General features: G+C 35.2%; 1 protein-coding gene across 1 annotated transcript; it reads right to left on the bottom strand.

Annotated features, from left to right (window-relative positions):
• Positions 1 to 571: 571 nt before the first annotated feature.
• On the bottom strand, positions 572 to 20,419 carry LOC112043289 (serine/threonine-protein kinase Pak). The gene is given in 14 exon segments (XM_052891428.1): positions 572 to 7,216; positions 7,870 to 8,088; positions 8,724 to 8,839; positions 9,164 to 9,365; positions 10,465 to 10,642; positions 11,201 to 11,329; positions 12,254 to 12,426; positions 14,661 to 14,722; positions 14,725 to 14,770; positions 15,597 to 15,712; positions 16,980 to 17,151; positions 19,475 to 19,635; positions 19,880 to 20,008; positions 20,237 to 20,419. Coding segments are annotated over 13 exon segments (1,770 nt in total). The 5' UTR covers positions 19,992 to 20,008; positions 20,237 to 20,419; the 3' UTR covers positions 572 to 7,132.
• Between the last annotated feature and the right edge of the window lie 233 nt (positions 20,420 to 20,652).

The following is a 20,652-nucleotide window of genomic DNA, read 5'->3' on the forward strand; positions in this document are numbered from 1 at the left end:
TATCTATACTACAGCCTTTCTTGATGAGTACTGTTTATCAACAAACAAATTAAAAATGAGGGTATAAATCACTAGTCATTTCACACCTAATAATAATTATAATTAACTTGTTCTTAAATTAATGAAAATAAATTTGATTAATAAGCTTAGAACAGTTAAATATGGTTAATATATTTTATAAACAAACCACACATCATTTAAAATAAATAAATTATGAAATGACATGCGTTTTCTACCTTCATTTCTAATTTATTTGTTGGTAAACAATATTTATCAAGAAAGGCTGTAGTATAAGTTCATAACTGCTGAACTGATAATATGTATGTCGTTTTATACAGGCAAATTAAGTTAAACCTGAAGAAAAACTAAATTCGATTTTTATCCGGCGGCTATTTTTTAAAATTATAAAATGAACAGACCAACATCTCTCTCCATTTCAGTCTTAAATATTGAAAATCTTTTTTTTCAACTAAAACACTTCTCTGTATCTGTGATGAAGACGTACTTACTTAATACGAGTATTCCGAGGAGCTGTATATTCCGTATATATGTTGGTAATAAAACTAGTGCATTAAAGTTGAGTCTTTTATTTATAGTATGGTTGTAATTTATATGCACAAGTTGCTCTTACATGGCACTGGTGTTTACAACTGTCAAAAAATCATGAAAAAACCGCAATATAGTCTCATATCGTATTACATTTATTAATACATTTTCAACTTAAATTACGTAATAATTACAGTTAGTTTCTTGACTTAACTAATGCATACTCAAATTCATCTTCATGATCACATAGTTAATACAATTATATATAAGTTAAACAAGATAATGAATTATTTTGTTCAAGCTCTCTTGAAGTTTGGCTATTTTTTATAAGACTACCTTATTGCACACTATTTGGTAATGGTTGGTGCAGGTTTACGGGTTGTGCAATTTAAATTATAGGCCGTTTATAAAGTGCTTATATTTTGTGTATAGGCCATGTTATTGGGCAAGTATAAAGATAAAGTAAACATGCGGCTTCAAGCAGCGTAGCGTGTCAAATATTTAGTTTCTACAAGACTGCGTTTAATGAAGGAATAATATAAAGAAACATAAGTACAGCGGAACAGAGAACCTCCTTCCTACCTACCTACCTACGGATGATATTTCTTTTGGAAGGATATTCTTTTACAGTAAAGTGTCACATATACCTAAACTTACAACCGTCAAGGTAATGTAATGCATATTGTTTTTTTTTATAATGTTGTGAGTTGGTGATACTACAAAACACACACACATACCTATATATATATATATATATATATATATATATATATATATATATATAGGGGTATATATGAAGGGTTAGTAGTACAACGCAAGTTATATTTTTAATTAAATATTATACTGCACTCTCGCCCTTTGGTAAACGATGACGCATATACTTTAAGACACCGACATACGCACACTCGCATATTATAATATACTAGTCGACACTTTCCGTGGGAATACGGGGATTAAATATGTATATGTCACTCACAAAATAATGTGGTATTACATTAGTAAGAGAATTTTCAAAATGGGTTCAGTAGTCCCAGAGATTACCCCCGACAACCACACAAACTATCTCTTTTTAGCGGTGAAATTACAGGCACATGAGGCCTAACATCTCCGAACTGTTATAGTAGATGGCATGGGCGTACCGAGGTAGCAGAGTGGTCGGTTACTTGAACTCCATAGCTATGCGATAGAAGAGGAGCGGGATGTGGGTTGAGAACCGTTTCGTTTCGGTTGAAACCCCGGCCGAAACTGAAACTGAAGCTGAAGCTGCAATTTCGCTTTCGGCCGTAAAAGCTGGTTTGGTCGGACAGTTATCAATTAATAATGAGATACTCAATTTAAGTATGTAGCTGCCCCCCATAAATACAAACCTGGTTACGCCCACGGAAGATGGGTTTTCACTTAACATTAGGTGGACCATGTGCTTGTAACATCAACTATAAATTCATTAATTATTATAATGAGTTTTAATAATGAGTGATTAATGAGGAAGGTGTGTAATTTGTCAAGGTTTGTGTAAATTGTAATAAATTAATGTAATTGTTTACAATCTTGGCATTTTTCAAAGTGAGAAGGATCAGATGATACCACACGGTCAGTGGCGTAGCGTGCCTTGGAGGGGATATTAAAATTACTTGGCAGGCCCAAATGAAGGGTAAGTAAAGACTTCTCACAAAAGAAACAAAAATGCTCGCATAAAATAAATATGTCAGAGACCTAATCTACGAGTAAGTATGTTTTCAACTTTAGGGCGCACGCTTAACCAGAGTAAAAAGAGATTGTGGATTACCTATATTTTTCTTATTTTTTGCTTTCACACGTAAGGGGCCCCTGTAGTCCGAAGGCCCCGTATCACTGATACGGTGGTAGCTACGCCCCTGCACGCGGGCGTCTGCCTGTAACGTTTTATTACGATTTTATTTAATCATTAACCGTCACATATTAGACACAGTTATTAGACACATTCCAGAGTTTCTTTCATATTACAGTGATTATTTTCTAATTATACATATTATGTTTAGAATTAATAAACAAATCCTTCTAACGTCGGTCAGAAACATTAATAACTTAGTGTTTTTGTTAGGTTTCAGCATACGAGTATATATCATTCTGGTATAACATAATAATACTTGCAGTTTGCAACTAAAAAGGTACTCAAAAAAGCCTTTAACTTATCTTGAAAAAATACTGCAATATAAATAAACCAAAAAAAAAACAGATTTAATACAAAGCCGATTATTTGGTGACCCTTCTCTGTAACTCTAACGGCCGAAAAGAGGAAAAAATGTTTATGAATTATTATCATCGGCCTACGTCTGGTTGCGTTTAGTATAAATAAGTTTCTATGACACTCACCTCCTCCTTATCACTAAATAATTTCCAACGCTTTTCTAATGTGCAAAACATTAGGTTGCATGCTGGATTTTCAATTTTCTTCATAGTAAAGTGAACTTTAGGTAGTAGTTATTAGGTCCACTTTACTTTGAAAAAATCTTTACTTTTTTTATAAACATGGGGGTAACTCAGTATTATAAACATGGGGGTATGTTGGTTTGGCTTTGGATGTAATATTAAGTAGACAACACAAACGCCTTGTTAAATTAATATTAATAGCAGAAACGCGTTGTTAAATTATTTAGTGATATAGGAGGATGCGAGTGGCATAGAAACACGTTTACATGAACGCAACCACTCACAGGCTGATGATCACACTATAAAATCGAAAGTTTGTGTGTGAAAGTGTGTGTAAGTGTGTATGTTTGTTTCTCCTTTGGGCTGCGGCTACTGAAGCGATTTGGCTGAAATTTGGAATGGAATTAGATTTTATTCTGTTTAATATAATTAACATACAGGCTACTTTACATCCCGGAAAAATCCGTAGTACTATCATAGTTTGGATTTATGATGAAGTTGCGGGCTTCCGCTAGTAATTCATAAACATGTTCCTGCTTTTACAAAGCCAGCCTGGTTATAGTCTGAATTTAAATTCCCTGTAATTAATGATTATTATTAATATTCCACTGATTGTTAGTATTCAAGTGATAATTTTATTAATTATCCAGTTATTGTATTTGTCCCAATTATTATTTATTAATACCAGTCAGTATTCATACTCGATGATTAGTATTATAGTCTAATAATTACTATGAATGAATAAACCAAATTAATATTTCAGGAATTATAATTACTCCATCGATTATCTCCGCCATTAATATTCACTTGATTATTATAACAGTAAGCTTAGTGTGTGTCAACAACATTTATCTCGTGAAAAAAGTGACATATTGTCGATCAATAGCGGCGGAGTTAAAACATATCTCTCTTTTGATTCTGTCGCTATTGGTCGACGTTTGTGGTTCTCTCTAGTTCTATTTATTACTATGATTGAATATAACGAATTAAGATTTCAGGAATTGTGAATACTGCATCGATTATTCCGCCATTGTTAGTATTCGCTTGATTATAAGAACAGTAGGCCTAGTGTGCGTCAACAACATTTACCTCGTGAAAAAAATTACATATTGACGATCAATAGCGGCGGAGTTAAAACATATTTCTCTTTTGATTCTGCCGCTATTGGTCGACGTTTGATTTTTTCTCGAGTAGATATGTCGTGGTGCGTGGTGTGCTACAGGGCAGGGTAAATATTTGAATCGTCAAATAATATTTTGTAGACCTATATATCGTTTTGCACCAACCTGAGAACATAAAAAATCTAGATAGCATAATTGGTCATTGATATTGTCAAGAGTATACTACACGAGTCTAACTATTATCTGTACAATTTACACTCCAATACTTGACAACCTCACTATCCCTTCCTTCACTGTTGATCACCAATCAATCGTTCAAACATACATCAATCAACCATTCCGCCCAAAACAAAAAAGAAATAGCTAAAATTACATACAAAAAAAAATTATTTAACAGCATCTATCGGCACAACCCATACGTTTAGTATAAAAGCAGAGAGTCGTTTTTTTTACATTTTAAAATAATCGTTATAGTATTGTGGTTCTTTTTTTTACATTTTTCATGATTAAAATGTTTACCTTTAAGTTTAATAATTACAATATATGACTACTGCTTGCTATTGTCTCGGTAATTTGTTATTTACTCTTCATGAAAGGGGTTCAAAGATTTTTGTATTGGCGGTATGATCTACCGCCATTTTGATATTTCCAAAATGCTGACGCATGTTAAGACCTTTATAAATCGGTAAAGAATAATCACATGGTTAAAAAATATAATAAGTCATTTTGTGTTTAAGCTCTCAGGTTCCGAAAATTTGATGTCAAAGATATTACTTTATCAATAAACAAATTAACAAAGCGGTCAAGTTGGAGGTGCATGCCATGGATCGGATTCGAATCCACGCCGAATCGAAGGTAGAGGTCGTAAGTATCCACTGGGCTATCACGGGTCTTTTAATAAATTAAATAAATAAAAGCAAATAAATTGTGAGGAAACCTGCCTACCTTAACGTGTATATACGGATACGGATTGGCAGGCTACGTGTGAGTAGCCTGCAAATCCGTATTGTGCTATAGCGTGGGGTGGACTATTACCCTAAGCCCTCATTCGCACGAGAGTTTTTCCCATATATATGTTCACAAGACACCATATTTAAAACATGACGCTTTTTTTCGAGTAGGTTGTCAATGATGATGAAATTAAAAATATGGGTATAAATCGCTAGTCATTTTACACCTAAAATTTATTAATTACTTGTTCCTAAATTAATGACAATAAATTAGATTGATAAAGTTAGAACAATTAGATATAGATCTTTTGAATAACATTTTATAAAAACCAAAACATATGTACATAATTTTAAATAAATTAGGTATAAAAGGACATGCGTTTTGTGCTCTTATTATAACTTGTGGATAAAGTGGTATACTATAGATTTAGATGGGTCTCAGAATGCGACATCATTCTCGTAAAATTTCAAAATGGCGGGCGGCCACTAATCTTTGAGCCCCTTTATTAAATTGCATATATTTTTTTAAATATTATTCTATAGGAAATAAAACTTTTGTGCCTCAAACGATAAATTACCAATCTTTCACATTCCGAATTATAATCAGTACAATAAACTATATAAACTTAATACTATGTAAATGCTTCGCTCTCATGACTAACAGTGTTATCGTCACAAAAATAAAGTTATATTTCATAATACATTCGTAATTAATTAAATTAAAACTTATGCAAACCTGTAACGTCAAAATTTAAATAGCTCTAAAACATTGAAATTATCCAGAATAATGACATAAATAATTATCCTCAAAAAAAAAAACACTAAAGCAGCTCGCAATAAGTTATAGTTCCATAATAATAATAGGCATAGCCTAACCTAACTAGCAAGCTATAGTACCGACAATCATAAGCATTACAGAGCGAGAGCATGTCATCGCCAGACCTTCGTCATTTTATAAAAGTTGATGGTCCATCAGCCCCATAATGTTAAATGATAAGCAAACGTTTAGTAGGATTATTTACACTTTGGAAGGTATGATCCAAACTTCATAGTTGCCTGCCTTACTTACCTATGATTGCTGACATACTTTCAGATTTTATAAAAAGGCCTGGCCATCACCAGCTCTTAGTTAAATATGTTAATTCGTCGAGTCTCCACGAGCGAGTTTATTGTGCCTCATAACTTCCGTCAACTGTACCATGCTCTGCTACCAAAATAGTGTACAGTAAATACTTAGAACTTCAGGCACGGTCTTTACGTTTTGCTCAATAAAACATTTTCTGGTTTGGTCTCTTAACAATTTGCCGGCACGGCGATAAACTCGCTCGTGAAAGCGGCGCCCGTTGCGACGGGCATTCTGTTTTAATATAAAGTAAGGTCAGTCTAAAATAAAAATAAGAATACGCAACTATACACACACATATTCATAATTCATAAATATTGATAAAATGCGTGCTTCTCCAAGCTAAAATATAAAAAGAATCTCATCTAGTAATCGACGCCGGCGCGACTACACTTCGCCCGGCGACACGTCGCGTGCACTCTCAGTCGCCGCCGCGCGGGGCCGTGCTCCCCGCGGTCCCGCCTACTACCATCACAGTGAATAAGCTGTTTCCATAATTGTATACTACCGTAATCTACTATTATATAACATTACGTCTAAGAGTCAACTGCCAGTCTTCTTTTCGCAGATTTTATCATAACATTTCGAGTATCTAACGCCTATATCTACAAAACACTATACGAATTCGCTTTCCGGCGCGCTCGGGAGGGGCACGGCGACCCGACGGCGTCCTTTAATTACAATAAATAACGATTCTACACGACACCTACCGCTACGCCTATTGGACTGCTACGTTATCGACCTCTCGTTTGTAAAAATATGATCACCTCTTTCAGTATTAATAATCTGCAGCCATTTTTATACAAACATAAAATATTGCTCTATATGTAGATAGTTAATTACACCGATTCGATGATGACCGACTGTACAGCCCGGGGGCGACCCCCCGCGGGCGGTGGTCGTGGGCATCGGAGCGCGGGCGGGGGCCGCGCGAGGCACTGGTGGCGCTACTGCGCGGGTGCGGCGGGCGCCGCGGGCCTGCGCTAATGGCCCTTGGCCGCCTCCTTCGCGGCCATAATGAGAGGAGTCAGCGACGCCAACGGCCGCGCCATCTTGAGGAATGGGTGCTGCAACCAAACACGCACACTTTATATATACACATATTAGTATCACACACATGGCTTTCGTATTTATTTATTCGTTTATACCTAGAACAAAATTTTTAAAATGTACCTATACAGTGAGATATTTGGTTTGCACCGGGCTTGGGCATTTTACCATACTTCTAGAGCATTGTCTATACATTGATTGAGTGATTTTGTTTATAACACCGATTACTCAAAAAGCCGTCATTGATATAAAGTATTTTTTAACAGACTTAAAAAAAAGGAGGAGGTTCTCAATTTGGTCGTATGTTTTTCTTTTTTTAATGTTTGTTACCGCATAACTTCGTAATTTCTTAACCAATTTTAAAAATTCTTTTTTGTTTGAAAGAGTATACTTCCAGATTGGTACATCACTAACTTGGCACCGCCTTGAGTCAGTGATCAGAAGGTAGCTATGTGCTACCTTCTGATCACTCAAGTCAATGTTATTTTTGCTTTTTAGTTTATTTTAGTGATTATGAAGTCTGTTGAATTTTTTTGTTAAAAAGATTTTATTATCATAAGAAAATGCCTGAGGCATAGAAAAATAACTACAATCGAGCAAAGCCACAGGCGATGGCTAGTAACTTAACAAATAAATATTACAATTTATAATTTAAATTTATAAACCACACCTTTAGCAAGTCTAGAGCAGTCGCGCGGCCGTCCACGTCGACTTCTAGACACTGGTCGAGGAAGTCTTGGAAGACGGTGCTGAGTTTCTCCTTGTCCTTGATGTCGGGCTTGCCATTGGTCGCTATCAGGTACAGCGCCCGCAGGGGGTTCTCGTTGAGGTACGGCGGCTCCCCCTCGATCATCTCGATTGCCATTATACCCAGAGACCATACGTCTACCTAAATAAATAAATGATTTATTGAGCAAAAACATTTTTCATACAAATATAGGTTGAAACGGTAGCTGTGCCAAAATGTATAAAAAGATTTTGTGTTACAACTACCATCTGTTCACGAACGAAGATTACAATATTTTAAGTTCTAGTAAATGTACAATTAAAAACTTAGTATTAAATTAAGGTTTTTAAATTGTAGTTTATATGGTAGCAATCAGTTATATAATCAAATTTATGTATAATTTATAATTCCACAAAATGAGGAGGACCTGAGGAGCAAATAGAGCCATACTGATATTATAAACTAGTGGACGCCCGCAATTACGTCCGCATGGAAATCCTATTCGTTATCTATACCGATATTATAAAGAGGAAATATTTGATTGTTTGATTGCTGTCATTGAATAGGCTCTGAAAGTACTGGACCAATTTGAAAAATTTTTGAGTTGAAAGTTGAAAGCTACATTATCAGGGAGTTAAATAGACTATATTTTATCCCCGTACTTCAACAGGAACGGGAATTACGTGGGTAACCGTAAAGCCGTAGGGTTCTGCTAGTATAACTTATACGCATAAATAACTTTTCTCTTCATTATTCATTTTTTCATTGAATAAATCACCTCTAACCAGTATACATACCTTGGGGCCGTATTGTTTTCTCGTAACAACTTCAGGTGCCATCCAATATGGCGTTCCAACCATGGTGGTTCTCTTGTTTTGTTCAGGGGATATTTGAGCACAGAAACCAAAGTCGGCTAAAACAAATTGTTTCGATTAATAACTGAATAAACTTGTCTGGCGTAGACGTTTAATAAACAGATACAATGCTTCTCTATTATCCCGACAAATCCCTGCTTGGGCGACCGGTCGTCCACGCGCTCCCAATTTACAATTTTATTTCAAATTAAATAGAGATAACTTTCGTATGAGGTTATTCTGTAATACATTTAGCAATTGCAATGTCAAACTCATTCATTTTTGAACGAAATTTCACGATACGGAGCCGCTGCTATCTCGAACTCGAACTCTCGTACTTGGCATTGAACAGACACATGCTGATGATGAGGCCGATGACTTACTCAGCTTGACCTGTCCGTCCAGGCCCAGCAGGATGTTGTCGGACTTGATGTCGCGGTGGATGACGTGGTTGGTGTGCAGGAAGTGCAGCGCCTGCAGCACCTCGCGGCACACGGCGGCGATCTGCCCCTCGTCCATGCACGTCTCCGTCACCACGTCCGTGAGCGAGCCGCCCGCCAGGTACTCCATCACTACCCACAGCTCCTGCAAATTTATATTAGGTTAGGTTAGGTCTATCTTTATCGGTCAATAGGCTAGTTGACACTTTTTTTTAAAAGGTCTTAAATAGTTCATTACCGTTCTACTAGACTGATTTTTTTTTTATATATTTTTTGAGATGTGATTACATGAACATTGATTTTTATGATACATTCGGGTAAATAAGGTCAATGTTTACTAATTTATACATTTGCAAAATTGATGAGATTATAAAATTTCAAAATCTATTTAAAATCTTTTATCGTAATTAGATGAAAATTCATACAGTTTTAGCTTCCTTACATTAAATGTGACATTTTTTAATACATGAACTATATACATAAACGCACAAATAACAAAGATATTAGTAATTTTGTTTGACCGCCCATACAAATCTAACGATTATTATGCACCTACGACGTCATTCTTATCGTACCATTTTGTATGCGGCGATTTTCAGGGATCCGGGGCAGCGCCGCAAATCTGACCCTTTAAATCCCTGTAGCTCCGAAAGTAATGATCGCTTTTAGTGATGAAAAAAAACTACATTCTTTAAAAGCAATTTTTATTACTTTGTCTTACTTGCTTAAACCTGGCTGAGTTTGTAGTGGGCTCTTCTCGGACCAAGGCGCATTTGGAACCCTCGTAACTTTAATTTTAAGTTTTCGAATAATTATTATCACCATTATCTTAAGTTTAATATTATTCCTGACGTTTCGAAAGAGCTTGTAAACTAAGCTTATTTGATATAAATGAATTTTTTACTTTTGACTTTTACTGAAATTGTCAAAAATTTTTAGCGATTAATTAGGAGGTTCTTTCCTTCAAAACAAGTAAACAATTAATCGCTCGTAATTCGAGGACTCAAATATAAGGTAGTTTTTTGTAACTTTGAAACCCTCCCATTCCATTACGTTACGCTCAAATTGTCAGATTTTCGAAATGTGCAGTTTCTAGCTATCTTATCTTAATCTGACGTGCTGCTTGAGTATTTCTGTTGGAGGTACTCAATAACATGCAAGGTATAGTCCCTTATGGTTAACTGCCGCGCTCAAGTAACTGCAAAAATCCTCTCTTTGGCTCCCTCCCCTACTATCATATTTACCTCGTTCACCAAATAGCTGTCGAGGTAGTTGACGACGTTGTTGTGCTTGTTCTCCCGCATCACGAGGATCTCGTTGATGATGAGCTCTTTTTTGGGCTGCTGGCTGAGGTTCATTTGTTTGATCGCCACTTCCATGCCGGTGGAAGTCTCTATGGCCGTGTACACTGTACCTGATGCCCTGTAAATATTTTTTATACTTTTAGTTTATAACTATAGTATATCTATAATAATTTAACACAAAGATGGGATGTGAGTGAATAAAATGTATATTCAGGTAGTGGATGGAAAATGCACTAAATGGCTACATTACATTTTGTTGATTTGATTCGAATTTTTTAAACATAATAAAAGAAAATTAGTGAATTCGTTCAGTGAACGAAAGCGCCACAGTACGGGCAATTTCGTTATTTTCATTTTAACAGAAAATCACTCTACCGATTTTCATGAAAATTAAATGGGACCAATCTGGAAGTATACTCTTTCAAACATATAAAATTGGTTAAGAAATGACGAAGTTTTGCCATAACAAAGATTAAAAAATAAATATAAAAAAAATGCGTCGAATTGAGAACCTCCTCCTCTTTTTGAAGTCGGTTAAAAATTGAGATACTTTCAAACAGGGTGCAATAATTGCAGACTTGACTTAAGAGACTTGACATCTGTCTTTTAAAAGACATTATTTTCAGTATCAACCACTAATCAGACAGATTATTATTATCATTATAAAACTGCTCACCCTTGACCAATCTTTTCCATTTTTGTATATTTTCTATTGGGGTCTCCTACACTGACAATTGTTCTTAACTTTTCTAAAATTTCTTCATCTGTCATTTTCTTTTTCCTCTGTTGCTGACCAGCTGCTCGTCTGCGAAGAATGAGATAAAATAATGTTACAACAACAAACAACAATAATTTCCAACGCTTAGCTATGTTATGGAATTCTCTTCTGTACTAGTACGCGTCAACGACATCCCGTAGTTGAATGTAAAAATGAACATCGCGTAGTCGAACCTTTAGTTAATTGACGTTTATGGAATGTTAAGTCAACTATTAATGTTCCGATAGTTGTTTCAGTCAATGGTCTTATAGCGAAAACATTCGACCAACATCTTAGGAAGCTTTCACATAACTCTAGGATCAAGAGTCGGATACAGAAGGCAGTGATTCTTGTGACGACGCGTATTGTGAGGTTGTGAGGCGGATTTTTAACCGGTGGTCAGCGTGTGCAAAATTTCATCCTACACGAAGACCGGGAAGTAGTTCAAAGTACGATTTCAAGATTTGTCTTTCCTACATAGTTTTAGTAATTGGGGAGGCCGCCACATTGGATTTGTAATGACGTTTCTTAGCTAGTCATGAATTGTCATCAGAACTCAGAGCGTGTGCAAAATTTCATCCTAATCGAAAACTGGTAAGTGGGCCAATTATGATTCTAAGATTTTCTTACATACATAGTTACAAGTGAAGCTAATATAAAGCGTGTAAAAAAAAGCATCGATAATATAATAATAGTAAGTAGTTACGAGCCGTGATACCCAGTGGATATGACCTCTGCCTCTTATTCCGGAGGGTGTGGGTTCGAATCCAGCCCGGCATTTTAAGAAATTAAATATCACGTGTCTCAATCGGTGAAGGAAAGCATCGTGAGGAAACCTGCATACCAGAGAATTATCATAATTCTCTGCGTGTGTGAAGTCTGCCAATCCGCATTGGACCTTACCCCTCTCATTCTGAGAGGGCACTCGAGCTCAGCAGTAAGCCGAATATGGGTTGATGACGAAGTAGTTACCCGGTTTCGGTGGCGGGAGCTCCGTTGGAGGGCGGCGGCGCGGGCGGTGCGTGCGCGGGCAGCGCGGGGAGCGCGGGCAGCGCGGGGTGTGGCGCCAGCGCGGGCGGCGTCTGCGCGCCGGCGGGGTTCTTGTTGCGGTCCAGCGCCGAGCCCGTCTCTCCTCGGCTGCATATCTGTTGACATACATACTGTGTAAGGGACAACATAACGACATCTGCGTGAAGAGGTTACATTTAGTTCCCACAACGATATTATAAATACCAATTACTCGTACGTCGGAAATGAGAAAGTTCTGATGTTGAAAATTTTGAGCACGCACTCCACAGCGAACAATGCGATAACAACGCTCCGCTAAATATTGGATAGAAGCAGGCGTTACTTTGCGGAAGTTCATCATGATTATATAATGATTTATTTATTTTGCTATCATCCGCGAAAATTCGGCGAACCCATGCGACAACGTCACCCAGGTCCGACAAAATACTCTCTACGTACGTTTCACCCCGAAACCGGAGCATCCTCAGGAGATGTTGACTCTACAACGTGCAATTGCAAAGTCTAAAAGAACAGATTTTGCGATAAGGCCGCATTAAAGAGTTTTAAGGGTGAACGAAGTCGCGGACGTTTGCTAGTTATTAATAAAAACACGAAAAATACTTCTGATATCACATATATAAGCTCTAGAGTAACATGACAGTAATATTTTCTCGAATTAGCAGTTATGGAAACATACGAAAAATTGTATAAACTATATTACAGGATAAGTTTAGAGCAAATTGAGTAGCACAATTAAATTTTGAGCTCCCGGTCAAAGTCCTCCGTCCGAGTAATTCATGTCCGGTGTCCAGGCACTGAGCGCCGGATTTCCGGCCCGACCTTAGCTGGTAATTGTGAAAACTAATAGATCACCAACACTTGGAAGATTTATGAATCGTATTCGAGTGCGCTAACCAAATCGTAGATTGAAATATATTATTTTTAACTACAAAACAAAAGAGGAAAGGTCAATTCGACGCGTATGCTTTTTCTGTACTTAATATATCTTTTTTAGATAGAATACTTTGCATTATATCAGAGATTCCTGACAAATGCTTATACTTATATATAACAATATATTACGTTGTAGAGTCAACATCTCCTGTTTCCGGTTTCGTGGTGAAACGTACGTAGAGAGTATTTTGTCGGACCTGGGTGACTTGTCGCATGGGTTCGTCGGCTTTTCGCGGATAATAGCAAAATAAATAAATTATTATACATTCATGATGAATGCTCCGCTATCTACTACGTACGTACGAGTCGACTCCGCGTCACGAAAGAAGTTGCGCGGCTAAAACCTGAACTAAAATTGACAGCGCCTTCAACAAATGACAATGAGCGCCATTAAGACATTAGCGTCGCGTCTACGGGACTTGGTCCGTGGCGCGGAATCTATTTGACCTCAACACCATGATAACATCACAAACTATAGAAAATAGCTTGACTTGTAATGATGAAATTCGACCTCAGGAAAGGTAGTTTATAATTACTAGACGTCCGCTAAAAATGGATTTTCCTTTGTGAATGTAACCGGTTCAGTAGCTGTGATTGTGTGTTGTGAAGGAGTAAATGTGCCTACTTGATGCAAACATAAACTAAACATTGGGTTATGTACCCAAGTATGTAGGTCTGACAAAATATTAATTATTTAAAAAAAACAAACAAAAAGAAAAACAAAAGTTAAGTCACCAATTCTATGAATACATTTATGGGAGCTTATTATTAATACTACTATGTGTAATTAATATTAGTGCAATTGTATAATGCTCACCCTAGTTGAAAACCTTGTAGTATGAGAGCCGAAGAGGGGATTTTTGCAGATACTTGAGCCTAACAGATAAGGGACTATATCTTGCACGTTGTTGAGTATCTCCAAGTATGAGCCCTTAATATTGGTTGGTACGTTTAGGGCAACCAAAAAAAAAACTAACTTCAGAAATACTCAACCGGCATGTCAGATTAAGATAAGGTAGGTAGGTTGATAGCTAAAAACTGCACACTTCGAAAATCTCGACGAGTTGAACGTAACGTAATGGAATAGTAGGGTTTGGAAGTTACAAAATAAAACCCTTATATTTTAGTTCTCGAGTTACGAGCGCGATAAATTTTTTACTTATTTTGAAATAACCTCCTAATTAATCGCTAAAATTTTCTGACAATTTCAGTAAGCCAAAGTAATAAAAATTGCTTTTAAAGTATGTAGTTTTTTTTTCCATCGCTAAAAGCGAAAAAAATAAATAACCATTTACTTTTTTCGCTATAATTTAATCTACCAAATGCAATCGGTCCCCCATGACGCTCGAGTTTAAACTGCAAATTTAGCATCCCGGGCTCCCCTGCTATTGGGCACTAATGTATACCGTTCACTTACTGAATGAGTCGTGAGCGCAGGATGCGGCACGTGCGGCGGCGAGGAGGGCGCGGGCGCGGGCGCGGGCGCGGGGGAGGCGCTTCCTCTATTTCCTCTATTGGCTTTGTATACTGGGGAATACATATAACAGTTGTTAGTTAAATTTCAACAATATACATACAGTAATTCTTAATTTAACAGTAGTTCATAAAATGTACTGCTCTCAAGTGATAGAAAATAACATTTTGACTGAACCCTTTCTTCTTTTTTGGTTTGTTTTAAATGTATCGCAAAACCACAAAACCACACACCACCAGACATTAGGAATATATATTACTTTCTTAACTGTTTATATCTGGCAACCCCACAGTTGCAGTGTAAAAGCAGACAACCTTTACTTTTTTATTCTTCTTGATATATTCTATAAACTAGTGTACAATTTTTTTAATTAACCAATGAGGGAAGGAGTTTAAATAAATAAAAAATAATTTAATACTGTTTGGCCTCAACTTAAGGCAACCTATGTGCAATGTATCAGTGTGAATATTTATTTTTCTATTCTTTACAAGTTAGCCCTTGACTATAATCCACCTGATGGAAAGCGATGATGCAATCTAAGATGGAATTGGGCTAACTTGTTAGGGAGGAGAATGAAAATCCACACACTTTTCGGTTTCTACACGACATCGTACCGGAACGTTAACTCGCTTGGCGGTATGTCTTTGCTTATAGGGTGGTAACTAGCCACGGCCGAAGCCTCCCAGCTAGACATGGACCAGTTAAGAAAACCTCAATGGGAACCTAAGGCCTCCGTCTTGTAAATCCACCGCGAATACCATTGCGCCATTGCGTCAAATATGTTTCTTATCCCAATTAAATAAATAACAGATGAGGGTATATATTTCTTATTATGGGATCTCGTACCATATGGATGTTCTGATTATAAGCAGTACTCACAATACTCTTGGTGCGGTCGGGCCGAGACGGTGGCGGCGGCGGAGGCTCCGGGTGCTCCGTGTCCGTCGGAGTGGAAGACGAGGGACTGCTCGACGAAACCCGCGACACAGAAGAACCTAATACAATAAAAAAAATATACAGAACTTCAACAGTTTTATAACTTGGCAACTTCGTTCCTAACACTCTTGATGTTCCGCGCGGAACGGGAGGCGTGTAGCGATGAATAAAAAAAAAAACCGACGAATGATGCACGTCAGTTCCCCGCACGCACGATTTCACACCCGCGCAGTATTTCCCCCTGTCGCCCGCATATTATGGTGTTATCAACAAACTTGCCAGACTATAAATGTAAAAGTTCATTGATTTTTACACTTTATTTGTACAGCACAAAAAAGGTAACAAACAATATAAAGAAGTCAGTTTAAAAATAAGCAGAATACAAAAAAGACTACTAACCATAAGATTTGTATTTGTAGAGATTTAAGTCAAGATATAGTGTAATTAACAGTGCATATACAAGTTAGAATGCAATAATCTTAAAATCTGTCCAATAACACTGTATGAGATTCTTTCTGAAGCTTTGTGAAGCTACTATGATTTATTTACAAAATACAGAATTAATCATAATTTAGATAACATTTATTTGATTATATAGTAAATATAATAAAGAACAAGTTATAATTAAATTCAATAACATTTATTTATTTCATCAAAACTTGAATAAACATTTATTATAGAGTAGCAGACGCCAGTAAGTTTGTATGAATGATATTCTTTTTTCACAGATCCCGTGGTGTATTTTTTGGGATAAAAAATAACCAATATGTTACTCATTAAACTCCTCTATCTTTCTGTGAAAGTCCCATAAAATATGGTCTTGTCATTCCAGAGGTTAGCGCGAAAACAGAAAGACAGAGAAGCCAAAAAATCTTGATTATCTTTTAGTATAGTTTACATAACTATAGGCACTTGAAAGAACATGTTTACTTTGAAATCACAGACAAAAGTGTAAATTTTACTTATAATATGTATTGATGTATTGATGAGTTAATTCCTACTATATAATGTAAAGGTGCTGATAGACTTGAGCATTCATTTGTACCAGAACATGGAGCATTAGCTGTTTTTGTATTTGTTGAACTGAACAATGAGCAATAATGCTACAAACATCTTGATAATTCTAGCGAACCCTCTATTCAACATTTCCATTCCAAGCAAGTCTGCTTGGAGCATTCTAGGTCATTCTAGTATTTTTCTGTGATGTAACATTCACATGAATGCTCAACACATACATACTTAAATAAAAGCAAGGAAGGTACCACATTAACGTTAGTCTGCAAAAACCATGACAAAAACTCAGATTACATACTAACAAATGCTTACCAGAGTGTGTAGTGTGCATCTGAGCAGATGTCATATATTTCGATGGCGGCGGTTGAGTTGCCGAGGCGTCATACCACTTAAGAACATCTAGAACTGCCTGTGGGTTACTCTTCTGCTCTTGCTTACTGATGTTGGATGCCATTAACAATCTCGCCCAAGCTTCAGGCATGCCCTTGGTAACAAAATTATAGGACTACTTAAATATGTCTCTCCCTTCAATGTCAAATCAATATTATTTACAAATCAATGTACATATTTATAATGTTTAACTGTTAATATTAAATTTCATGCTTAAAGAGTGTGTGTTTTATTTAATTTTAAACAATATCTAGAAGTGGAACTAGGTGATTGCATCTTTGTTTTTTTTTTTAATTAGAAAATGTGTGTTATTAAAAAATATTACAGGCTTATTAGAACATAATTGAAAATAAAGCATCAAAACTGTGATATGTTTTAATAAAAGAAATTACTAAATTAACTTGCATTGTAATGTCATACATATTATTTACATACATATTGAAAAACATAGAATGAATATACTACATGTATCTAAGAGTACAATGTATATATAATATATTTAAACCCTTACTTATTAGTACTACCTACTTGAAAATGTACTATATTTTTCTAATAATAAAAAAGAATTCTTAAAACTAAGAAAAGAGAATCTTTGTGATAGTACCAAATTAGTATCAAATTTATTGCAGTTATAGAATTTATTTCAGAAAGATAAATAGACTGGCTCACATATTAGAAGGTACTTTTTTAGGCCAGATTTACATTCGTCTGACATGTCATGTTGTGACGCATCAGAACAGAAACTGTACCAAACATTTTGAATGCAACATATCAGAAGCCATCACAACATGTCACAACATATAAGTATAAACATTGCCGAACAAAATGTATGATACCAATTCTGTTCTGATGCGTCACAACATGACACGTCAGACAAATATAATTCCGCCTTTAATTATAAATTAAAAGAAGTTTTTCTACATATTGTGTGTGCTCTTTTCTTTTTGTATAGTTACTTTCTCTTTGTAGGATAGGACTATCTGATATACTTCCAGAATATTTAACTCCCTAAACATTAAAATTCTTAAAAGCTTTTAAAGATGTATATCTTTTTATATTGTTAATTGTGAAACATAATTAGATACCATTATACATAGTTAATTCTTCCCCATACATTAAGTACATTAATTTAATTATGGATAATTTATAAACTATAGCAAAGCATACAAGTAATATCTGGTAATTTACCAATATAAATATACCAAGAATATTTTATCTAAACATTTAAAAAATGCACTAAGTAGAAGCCAACATTATATTTCTATTTAAAATAAATGCAAAAATGAGTTACAAATAAGAGTTGCTACAATAAATCTACTTTCACATATTATAGAATGATACTCAATGTATTTAATAAAAATTCTAACACTGATTTAAATCAGTATTACAAGACTAATGAGTTTCTTTTACAGCAGGATATTTATTTGGACACAATAGCTTAAGAATGCATTTATAGAACCTAAGCTATTACTTACTGTTATAGGCAGCTTGAAACAAAAGCGGCAATACAGGGAACTCAATTACAATGATTTTGGAACAGTAGTAATATTAAAAGGTCCCAAGATACAGATACTTCAAAATTAACTCAAAGGTTATCTATATTTTATTACTTTTCTAATACAAATCATAAATATAGTCTTTAATTATTTAAAGACTATAGTGCTTCTATACTATTACAAAATGCAATATAACATGCTTCTATGAGTTTTATTACTAATTTTAAAAGAAAACTATTTGTCTTTGTTTACTTATTATTGTTTAATTAAAAACTATTGTGATCTATGGTGTGTCTATATAATATACAATACAATATATAATTTACAGAGTTCATTTTGTTTATTTGAATAAAATATTTTTTGTGCCCCATATATAAATATAAAGCCAAGCTCATTTTTGCTGTGTAAAAAAGCTTATAAGCTTATCTTGTCACACATACATATAGTAATGAAGCGTTTGTGATAAACAATAGAATAAAAAGAATATTAAATGTAACAGTTTTGATAGGCTAAAAATTATCTTTAAAGAAATATAGTGATAATATTGATAAGTATATGGCTTAATTCAGCTTGGTGCACAAACCCAAAACATGGCTCACAAGAAAACTGGTTAGTAATACTCTAATATTGCAATAAGCTCAAGATGTTCCATATGCCAATTAATTTGATTTTAAATAATAACCAAATCAATTAAAGCCCTAGATATAAATAATTCCTTTAATAGCACAGCTTTAGCCAAATTATAAAGAATTTAATATTCAAAATAAATACAATATCAGTAGCACTTTTTTCCACATATTATTTGATTTTAATATAAAAAATATATTAAAATCTTGTAATTTTATAATTATCTATAAACTAGTATGTTTACTTATGTAACCAATAACTCACTCAGAAATATATAAAACAATATATACTCACTGTGAACTCTCCAGTAACAGCATCAAATCCTACATGAACTGTGTGTTCAAAGTTAGTTGGGTAGCTAATATTTGGCTTATTATCATTATGGGCAGTACTTTTAGAGCCTTTAATTTTTGCTTTTAATGTTTTTTTCTTTCTGTCCCCACTATCATCAGGTTCTGAAATAGTTTACACAAAAAACAATATTATACTCAGACTAGTTAAAAAACTGGTATACCTTTAAAATATCATTATGATACAATTAGTAGTCAAATCAAAGACAATGACATTTTTAAGTATTGTAATGCTTATAGCATTGCCTGTTTTCATCACTTAATTTGAATATTTGATTTTGGTATGATGGATTGCGAGCATGAGTCATAAAGTTTTGAATAGCTACATTGCGTTACTATAAATGCCTACCTTTTGGTAAAGGCCTCATATCTACGGAGGCTACGGAATCTCCACGGTCGGTTGCCCTGTTGCTGGTTAGGCGCACTGGAGGCGCGGGTGGTTTGTCTTCATCGCTCGACATTCTGGCCTATACCCGTCCTATAAAAAAGGTTTTCTATCTTCACAACAGTGAAACAACAAGGACGAAGCACAAATTCCATTTGATACCGTTACCTGTATAAGACAAGTAACTAACCATATAATTAGACGGACACAAGAAACGAAAACATTATTCAATAACAATATCTTGAGATATTACTCACAGACGCGCCCCGCAAGGTTTCTGTGAAAACCAAAAATCTAACACACATTGAAGGTATTTCTCACCTTTAGAACTACACTTTGCGATTAACTTTTCAAGTAGCGATTGTAAGGATAATTTACATTTCCACTGCCTGTTTACAAAATGTTTTCTAAGTACAGAAACTATAGTAATTTATTTAATTCATACACAAAACGACAGCAGCAGCAAGGACTAGAGCCGCCATTTAAAATGAATGCCATAGACAATTTATATTTATTGAAATACAAGCTAGCTATCACTTTGTTATCTGTAGTGTATAAGTACCACAGACGAATGAAGATATACTTTTTATTTGCATCATTTACTTTTTTATCTATTTTCACCATAGATTTACGTTAAAAGATTAACCTAAAAATTAAAATGGTCATTGGGGTAAGCATGGGCCACCAAAAAACCATCATGGACGTATTAATTATTAACATGTAGAATACGCGTAGAA

Source organism: Bicyclus anynana, chromosome 4, assembly GCF_947172395.1.
Source record: "Bicyclus anynana chromosome 4, ilBicAnyn1.1, whole genome shotgun sequence".
NCBI classification, from domain to species: domain Eukaryota; kingdom Metazoa; phylum Arthropoda; class Insecta; order Lepidoptera; family Nymphalidae; genus Bicyclus; species Bicyclus anynana.